The sequence below is a fragment of the Plecotus auritus genome (genome assembly GCF_963455305.1).
Source record: "Plecotus auritus genome assembly, chromosome: 5".
NCBI classification, from domain to species: domain Eukaryota; kingdom Metazoa; phylum Chordata; class Mammalia; order Chiroptera; family Vespertilionidae; genus Plecotus; species Plecotus auritus.
The window spans coordinates 184,380,357-184,389,532 of NC_137776.1; the positions used below are offsets into that span (position 1 = coordinate 184,380,357).

Here is a 9,176-nt window from a genome sequence, read left to right on the forward strand (position 1 = left end):
AGTGTGGGCATGCAGGAGGCAGCTGATCCATGGTTCTCTCTCATCATTGATACTTCTATCTCTCTCTCTCCCTCTCTCTTCCTCTCTGAGATGAATAAAAAAAATATTTTTAGAACACACACACACACATTAATGTACAGCTTAGTGCAGCGCCACAGAGTAAGAACCCACGTACTCAGCACCAAGTCAAGAATCAGACTTTGATGAGACCCCAGAAATCCTCAGCAAGTCTTTTCTGAGGCTTACCCTCCTCCATTCCCCCAAAACTCAGCGATACACTGACGGCCCTGGCCCTCACTTTCTTCTGCAGCGTTACCCCCAGCATCCGCAACTTTTTTAAATATATTTTATTGATTTTTTACAGAGAGGAAGGGAGAGGGACAGAGAGTTAGAAACATCAATGAGAGAGAAACATCGATCAGCTGCCTCCTGCACACCTCCCACTGGGGATGTGCCCGCAACCAAGGTACATGCCCTTGACCGGAATCGAACCTGGGACCCTTCAGTCCACAGGCCGACACTCTATCCACTGAGCCAAACTGGTTAGGGCCATGTGGGGTAGTATTCTTTTTGAATTTTATGTAAACCAGCAGGTGGGCTGGCTCTCTTGCATCGATACAATACTTTGTTTCTGTGATGCACGTGTGGGTGTTTGGGTGTTGGTGCTGCGGTTCATTCACTTTCACGCCCAAGCACAGTCCTCCTGTGACACTGCCCCATGCATTTCCCGATCCAATGACGGCGGCGGGCGCTGGGGGCACTGGGGCGTCATCTCAGGATGACCTGTGAGGCCTCCTGCCGCCTTGCACACCCTCGGCCGTGTGTGCGTGCACACAGCTCCGGGATGTGTGTCCCTGGGCGTGGAAGCGCTCCATCCAGGATATGGGAGCCCTCAGACTTAGCGCAAAACGATGCGTTTAGTGGAAATGGCGTGTTTTATGGGCTGGTTTTCTTTCCTGTGGCCTGTTTATGTTGTTTTCCAAAGGGTCCGTCGATGGCCTCGGGCAGCCTGAGACGGTGACCAGCCCCCACAGGCTTGCCACCGCTGGCACATGGTCTGGGCAATGTTTTTGCGTTGAGACTTCCTGTGGATGCGAGTGGTTTCGCGTTGTTGTGATTTGGATTTTCCTGGTTACCTTTTTTAAACTGCCGGTTTGTCTCTTTTTCTTATTAAGCCGCAGAAAAATGTTTATGTCTGACGGGAGACCTGCTTATTTATAAACGAGTGGCGGCCAGCCCCAAACCCACCCTCATGTACTGGGCTGCTGATGCGGGGCTGCTGGCTCCCCCCCTCTCCCCTTCCTCCCCCCCTCCCCGCCCCCCGCCCCCCGCCTCAGGTTCTGCCCTTAGGGGCGCTACAGGGGCTTATAACAGCTTCTGTTATTAAGTCCCCTTTTCATTTTTTAAAGATATATTTTTATTGATTTCAGAAGAGAGAGAAACATCCATGATGAGAGAGAATCATGGATCGGCTGCCTCTTGCAAGCCCCACACTGGGATGGATCTTGCAACCCGGGTGTGTGCTCTGACCGGGAATCGAACCCTGACCTGGTTCATAGGGCGAGGCTCAACCACTGAGCCATGCCTGCTGGGCTTCTAGTTACCTTTTTATTGTTGTTTTTAGGACCAGTTTTCTTTCCTTCTGTGACCTATTTGTGTACGATTTACTTGCTTTGAAAGGTGTTGAAACTGGTGTGGTGGGTTTTTGTACATGTTCTGTGTCCTTGTGAAGAATGAATCCCACAGCTGCGGGCTCAGTGCTCTGGGGACGTCCTTGGCGTCATTTCCTAAGGAGCACCGGAGGGAAGCGTTTCAACACAACTTCAGTCCCAGAAAGGACAGAGCCTCCCAGGAGTGTCACTGGAGCAGGACCGGAGGTGGGGTGGGCGGGGACCTGCTGACCTGCGTGAATTCAAGACCTATTTCGGACAGTGTTCCCCGGGGCAGCACTAAATTATTTAAAAAACAATTGCATCAGTTCCTAGGAGTGAGAATGCTAATAGCTAAAGTACGCAAGCAGCTGCACATAAGTACCGTCAATAGAGTGCTGGGACCAACAATGAGGTGGGAGGACCGGGACTCCGCGCACCGCTCTCCAGTCCCCTCCTCCACGGCAGGCCCCGCCCACGGGACCCAACTCCGCCCACCGCTCTCCAATCCCCTCCTCCAGCTGCAGGCCCCGCCCTCCCCAAGCTCCTCCTCCAGCGACAGGCCCCACCCACGAGGCCCGACTCCGCGCACCGCTCTCCAACCCCCTCCACTACGGCAGGCCCCGCCCACGAGGCCCGACTCCGCGCACCGCTCTCCAAGCCCCTCCTCCAGCGGCAGGCCCCACCCACGAGGCCCGACTCCGCCCACCGCTCTCCAAACCCCTCCACTACGGCAGGCCCCGCCCACAAGGCCCGACTCCGCCCACCGCTCTCCAAACCCCACCTCCAGCGGCAGGCCCCGCCCTCTCCAATCCACTCCTCCAGCAACAGGCCCCGCCCACAAAGCCCGCGCTCCCCCCCCGCCCCCGCTTCCCGGGGAGATCGATGGCTCCGGCTCATCGCGCGGGCCTACCCGTCCTCGGCGCTCGGCTCGGCATGCCTGCGGCGCTGCTATGGAGACGCGGCCCTGCGGCCAACTGGCGCCGCCTGGGTCTGCGCCTCGCCCCGGCCCGGGCGTCGCGGAGGCCCCACGGCGCGGGTGACAGAGCGAGCGCGGGCGGGCAGCGGGGGAAGGGGACCCAGGATGCGGGGAAGGCGATGGGGACGTGCCATGAGGGGATCCGGGGCGCAGGCAGGGCGAGGGGGACCCAGGATGCTGGGGATGGGGATGTGCCATTGGGATCTGGTGCGCAGGCTGGACGAGGGGGGCCCAGGATGTTGGGGAGAGGATGGGGACGTGCCATGGGGGATCTGCGGCGCAGGCAGGGGAGAGAGAGGGGACGCAGCAGCAGCCCACGTGAGCAGGGCCTAGCGATGGCGGGGAGGGGGCACGAGCCTTCCAGAAGGAGACATGAACTTGCATGGCTGGGAAGGCATCTGAGGGGCTGGGGCGCGGGGAGGGGGGCCGCTTCCCTGTCTGGTTTACCGCTGACATCAGGTTTCTTTCCAGGGCCTCCGATGCCTGGAGCAGAAAGAAGGCGCTGGTGCTGGTGAGGACCAGGCGGCCCTCAGCCTGCAGCCTAGGTAACCGCCCTCCCGGGTCGGGCTGGCCTGGGAGCAGGCCCCGGGGGTTCTGTGCCTTTTGAGGTTCTTAAGACTTGCTTCAGCCCTAACCGGTGTGGCTCAGTGGATAGAGCGTCGGCCTACGGACTGAAGGGTCCCAGGTTCGATTCCGGTCAAGGGCATGTACCTTGGTTGCGGGCACATCCCCAGTAGGGGGTGTGCAGGAGGCAGCTGATGGATGTTTCTCTCTCATCGATGTTTCTGGCTCTCTGTCCCTCTCCCTTCCTCTCTGTGAAAAAGCAATAAAATATATTTTGGAAAAAAAAAAAGAAGGAAAAGACTTGCTTCACTGATCCAGACACTCACGCTCCAGTAAGCCGTTTGCCAGGACACCCCCACCCTTAGCTGGTAAGAGGATGAGGATGAGGCTCCCAGTCTAGGTCTTCCCAGGGCGACGGAAACGGGGAACCATGTGGGCAGCTGCGTTTCACACCGACGACCCCGGGTTCAGATTCTGGGTCACAAACCCTGCCACTGCCCCCCCACACCTAACAGTGTGCTCATTTCCTGCAGGACCACCTGGGGGGAGCGCTGCAGACGAGCCTGACGAGGAGCACCGAGCAGACGCTGGCTCCACACCCGGCGGCGCCCCAGATCACCCCGCTGCGCGGAGCCGCCCCAGGCTCCCGTGGGGGCAGGCGGCCATGGGCGCTGCCACGGACTTCTGTCGAGCCGCACAGTACCCTTGCAGTGGGCACCTCCTTTCAGGTTAAGCGGTCCCAGCCCTGGTGTCAGAATCACAGCAGACACTTGACGAATCCCTTCCCCGCCCCCCCCGCCGCCTGCCCCCCAGGTAGGTGCCTCCTCCCGGTCAACGCCACACCCAACACGGTGCACACAGCTGTCACCGGGAGCCACGGTTACCTGCCTGTCCTCTCACGGAAGGTCTTAGGTGTCTTCAGAATGCTCAGCGGCTCCTCTCCAGTGTCCCCGCAACACCACCCTCGCCAGGGTGCCGCCCCCCAACTGCCCGAACCCTCGTCTCAACCGTCAGATTAAACAAGGAACCCACCCTCAGACCCGGCAGCGGGAAAGGGTGTGCCTCGGAGCGGTCAGGGCAGCCGCGAGGACCGGCCCCAGGCCACAGCTCGGGAGCCGGCCCGGGGCGCTGGCCCGGGATGAGCGGCCGGGTCCCGCTGGCGGAGAGAGCCCTGTCCGAAGGCCACGCCCGGCGGCGGTACAGGGACACCTCCCTGCTCATCTGGCAGCAGCAGCAGCGGAAGTTGGAGTCGGTGCCGCCCGGGACCTACCTGAGCAGGAGCCGCAGCATGTGGTACTCACAGTACGGGAACGAGGCCATCTTGGTCCGAGACCGAAACAAGCTCGAGGTCTCCCGGGACACGGGCCAGTCCAGGTTTTGCTCAGTGATGTGACTGCCCTGTGCGAACCGGGGCCCGGGGGGCCCGCGGGAGCATGGCCACGTTCCCGTCAGCTGCCTGTGGGTCCCCAGGCCTCACGGGGAGACTGAGTAGTGAACGTGAGGACCCAGCTACGGTGCAAGAACCTGTGGCCCCAGGTTCCGAGCCGCTGGGCACAGTGTCGGTGCGGCTGGTCGGCTGGCCTCCAGCTGTCGGGGTGCTGTAGGCCCGGGCACCCCGCTGGGTGTGCTTTCCATATTCGAGAAACCACCCAAGAGGGCACCCTGCTTACCAACAACCTTTCCAAAAGCTTGGGAGGTTCTGTTTGCTTCCTTCTCATTTTAATTACGGTGACATTCAGTATTATGTTAGTTTCAGGTAGTAGGTTGCTTTTTTTTTTTTTAAATATATTTTATTGATTTTTTACAGAGAGGAAGGGAGAGGGACAGAGAGCCAGAAACATCGATGAGAGAGAAACATCGATCAGCTGCCTCCTGCACACCTCCCACTGGGGACGTGCCCGCAACCAAGGTACATGCCCTTGACTGGAATCGAACCCGGGACCCTTCAGTCCGCAGGCTGACGCTCTATCCACTGAGCCAAACCGGTTTCGGCAATAGGTTGCTTTTTTAAAAACATGTTTATTGATTTCAGGGAGGAAGGGAGAAGGAGAGAGAGACAGAAACATCAACGATACGAGAGAATCGTGGATCAGCTGCCTCCTGCACGTCCCCTACTGGGGATCGAGCTCACAACCCGGGCCTGTGCCCTGACCAGGAATCGAACCATGACCTCCTGGTTCGTAGGTCGAGGCTCAACCCCTGAGCCACGCCGGGCGGGCGGTCGTAGGTTACTTTTAATGTCCACTTCTGCCTGGTGAAGAATGATCTAGCAAAAGGTGAAGGAGCAGGCATCACCTGGTGGGACGTCAACCCGCAGGACCAGGATGTAACGCACAGGCCGACAGCAGCTGCCTTTTGAATCCAGTCGCCGAAATGGGCAGTACAACGCACCAGCACCGGAACACGTGGGGACTGCGGCCAGCGCGCCCCGTGAACAGTAAGAAGCCCAGAAGCACCTTCCAGTTGCCCCAGTCCGTTGCAGGCGGGGCTGGGGCGGCAGGTTCTGGCCGGACAGTATCAGCGGGGCCCGAGGCTGCCGCCCCGCCATCTGCAGCGCCCGGGTGTTGGTCCCTGGACCTCTGCCGGAGCCGATGGTTCTTTTCTAAATAAACACCCTTGAGGGCTCTCCTCTCACTCCTGTTTTTATGTTGGTTCGTGATGTGCTCCTTGGCTTTCTCTTCTTAGTGTCTAGCAGGCGTCCTCAAACTACGGCCCGCGGGCCACATGCGGCCCGCCGAGGACATGGATCCGGCCCGCCGGGGGCCGCTGCCTGTCCTGCTTAGCAGCCAACGCGTCCCGGGCCCGCAGTGCGCATAGGAATTTGTTCATAGTTTTTTTTTTTAAACTATAGTCCGGCCCTCCAACGGTCTGAGGGACAGTGAACTGGCCCCCTGTTTAAAAAGTTTGAGGACCCCTGGTCTAATGATTGCTAAACCCCCAACACAGAAACCTGGGAGGCGAAGCCACAGTAGCTGCCTCCCCGTCCCCAGAGACGCACAGACGCCATCCACAGCCACACCGTCCCGCAGTCACCTCCAGGCGGCGGCTCCCCGGGCGCCGTTTTGAATTTTCCTCCTTGCTCAGCTGCGCAGACAGTGTTTACATGGCCCGACGGGCAGCGTGGGGGAGCCCCGTGGGCGGGCAGCGTCTTGCTGTCACCGTGCACGCCGCATGCCCTGCGCCTCCCTGGGCAAGCTGGTCGGCATACATGGAAGGAACGCTGTGGGGTCACACCGCTTCCCCAGACGCTCCCGTCCAGCCCAGGCCCGGTCCCTGCGGGCGGTTCTCGGCCACATGCTGCCTGTTGCCGCCCGGCGCTGGAGGGAAGCCTGTACCTCCTGCACAGCAAGGCCCCTGCGGGCAGGGCGCTGCCCTGGCACCCCAGCGGAGGCGCAGTCCTGCTCGGGAAGAGCCCCTTCATGACGCACCGGGAGTGCCTGCGCCCACAGCCCTAAGACTGGGTGGTGCTGGGCCGGCCGCTGGCATGGAGGCAGCACCTGGGGGTCCGCTGGCCACGGCCGGGGTCTACACGGGTGGGTGTGCAGGTGACCGTGCCCTGGGGCACGCGGGCACAGCTGCCTGCCTGAGGGGCCACGCCGCCCGTCCTCGGGGAGGCGCTAAGTCTGGACAGGCGAGTGGGTGGGACCGGCCAGGGTGCCCGCCAGCACCAGCCTGGGAGTGGGATGCATGGGGCCGGGACTTGGGCCAAGAACCATTTCCGGGCTGGCCAGGTTCGGGGAGTGGTGTCAGGACACCTCCTTCATTCCCCACTGAAGGGAGCGGGGAGCCCGGCCCGTAAACCGTCTGCTCTGGCGTGTCGGGGGAGCGTCCGCCGGGCCCGCGGGACGTAGGAACCCCGATGCAGACAGAGGCGCGGGAGGAGAGAGGACCGGAAGTGGGGGAACCCGCACTCTAGGGGGCGGGCGTTCCAGAGGCCCCTGAGCGGGGTGCCTCGCCGCGGGCTGAGGGGCGGAGCTCCGGGCGCACCTTGGGGTGTTCCCACGAGAGCTCCAGGCCAGGGGCGCTCCGGGCAGTGCTCCCGCCCCGACCCCCCGCCCAGAGCGCGGAGCCGCCACACGCACAGGAAAAGGCACACGCGGCACCTCCTTTTTTATTTTTATTTTTTTTGCTTTTATTATGAAAACAAAACCAATGCCCCAGGAGGAGGGTCCATGATTACCAGAAACACCAGCGCACTTCCTACCATTTTATTCCGTGGTGTGGAGGCCAGCATTGCAGTAAACAAGCTAAAACTACTTACAATGGACTCATTTTCAGTAACTGACATTTACAGGAATATACTAGAAACGGCACTAAAAAGTTTAAGAAAAGGTACGGTAAACTCGCATGCACATCATACAGAAAAGTAACGTTTTAAATATAAAAAGGAAAACTTGGGGAAGCGTCAGCGCGAGGAGGGGGCAGCCCCGCTCTGGACGCCACGCGGGGGGCTCTTCCCCAAACGACCGTAAAAGACGTGAATTCGCAAAAGAACCCAAACAGAAAGGCAACGTATCTTACAGCGTGTGCTGAGCAAGGGGCGTCCTGCCCTTCGCCTCGAGGTCACGGTCACGAGGCCGTTTCCAAAGCCATCCCCCCCTTAAAGGCTCATGCCCCTCGCTCGCCGCCCGCAGTGCCCCCGAGCCGCCCTGCCCGGCCAGCTGCAGCCTCCCCAGCACAGAGGGACGTGACCAACACCCACGGGTGAGCGGAGGCTGCAGGAGGGCCCCAGATGCGAGAGAAACCGGCTGTGCCATCTGGACAGAAAGCCGTAGGGGCTGCAGCACCGATGGGCCACACGGCTCAGCAGGGACAGCGGCCGGGGGAGGTCCGAGAACTCGCTGTCGCGCCCAGACGGCTCCCTCCGTGCTCAACTCTGGGGCCAGGCGCTTCTCCCGCCGGCAGCTCCCACGGGTGACCCTTCGCTCCTCACGCGGGGCTGGTGCTCCACGGGAGCCCCCGGGCATCACGCCGGGCCTGTTGGCTCCGTGTGCTCACGGGCTGCGTGCACCCAGGAGACCCTGCTCGCCCAGTGGGCACTGGTTCCGTCGTCGTAGGTTACATGTGCCACCAAAGGCCTCTTTAGAAAACACTTTGAAAAACTAGAGAAACTTTAAAAATGGCAAGTTTTAAAACCCACTTATATATTTCTTATAAACAAAACTTAAAAGTTTAACAAGCTGGCTCAGAACTCACCAAGCGTCGGGGTCCCCAGCAGTAAGGAAAATGGAACTGCACCCCCGCCCCCAGCGGAGCGCGGACCCACCGCCGCGAGCTGATGTGGGCGGGACCAATGGTGCCACCTGTTAGGGCACCGCTGAGCCCCACCCGCCCAGACCAGCACCCCGGCTGCACCTCTGCACCCACACAGGCGGCGCCCCGGGGCCCCGTCTCAGACATTTCTGCTAAATGGACAAGGCTGGAGCAGGGGGCCCTGTGTAGTCTTGGGGGGGCCTCCTGGAGCCAGAGGCTCTTTGACCCCCAAGAGCGGCTGGAAGACGGCATGGGGCAGCGGGGTGCAGTGCCTCCCCAGGCGGCCTGGAGGTGAGGGGCCGCACCCGGGGCCGGGGGCCGGGGGCCGGGGCGGGAAGGCTGAGCGCGCGTTCCCGGCCGGAGCCAGGCTGCAGGGGACCCAGGCGGGCGCTGCGGGCATCCCTGCGCTCCAAGGCCGTACAGGAACCTCCGGGCAACACAAAACCAGGACATACCTTCTGTTAAACTCTGTATATTATTCTTCTCTTCTTTACAATAGAAAGTTAAAAATCAAGACTTAGATTTACTATACATTTTTCCCCTCTCAGATTACAAAGTTTATATTATATAGCTGGGGTTCCCTACACCGGTTTCTTTTAAAACAGTCCGAGAGAGACCAGAGTACAAAACAACGACACCAACGAGGGACAGGCGTGCGCAGCGGGAGCGCCTGGCGCGTCTCCGGGGCCCCACAGAGCCCCCCCCCGCCCCCCCCCCCCACCCCGGGCGGG

The 9,176-nt window shown here is 60.7% G+C and overlaps 1 protein-coding gene across 4 annotated transcripts; it reads left to right on the plus strand.

The window, feature by feature from the left end:
* The first annotated feature begins 2,561 nt into the window (after nt 1–2,561).
* Nucleotides 2,562–5,826, plus strand: BRD3OS (BRD3 opposite strand). Of its 4 annotated transcripts, none has more exons than XM_080671179.1 (4): nt 2,562–2,688; nt 3,100–3,173; nt 3,453–3,560; nt 3,726–5,826. In XM_080671179.1, the coding sequence occupies exon 4, from the start codon at nt 4,331–4,333 to the stop codon at nt 4,583–4,585; it is 255 nt and encodes an 84-aa protein (XP_080527305.1). In that variant the 5' UTR covers nt 2,562–2,688; nt 3,100–3,173; nt 3,453–3,560; nt 3,726–4,330; the 3' UTR covers nt 4,586–5,826. The 4 variants fall into 4 exon arrangements, with proteins under 4 accessions (XP_080527305.1, XP_080527306.1, XP_080527303.1 ...); XM_080671180.1 differs by lacking the exon at nt 3,453–3,560 and having other exon boundaries at nt 3,726–4,005; nt 4,098–5,826; XM_080671177.1 differs by lacking the exon at nt 3,453–3,560.
* Nucleotides 5,827–9,176: the final 3,350 nt, after the last annotated feature.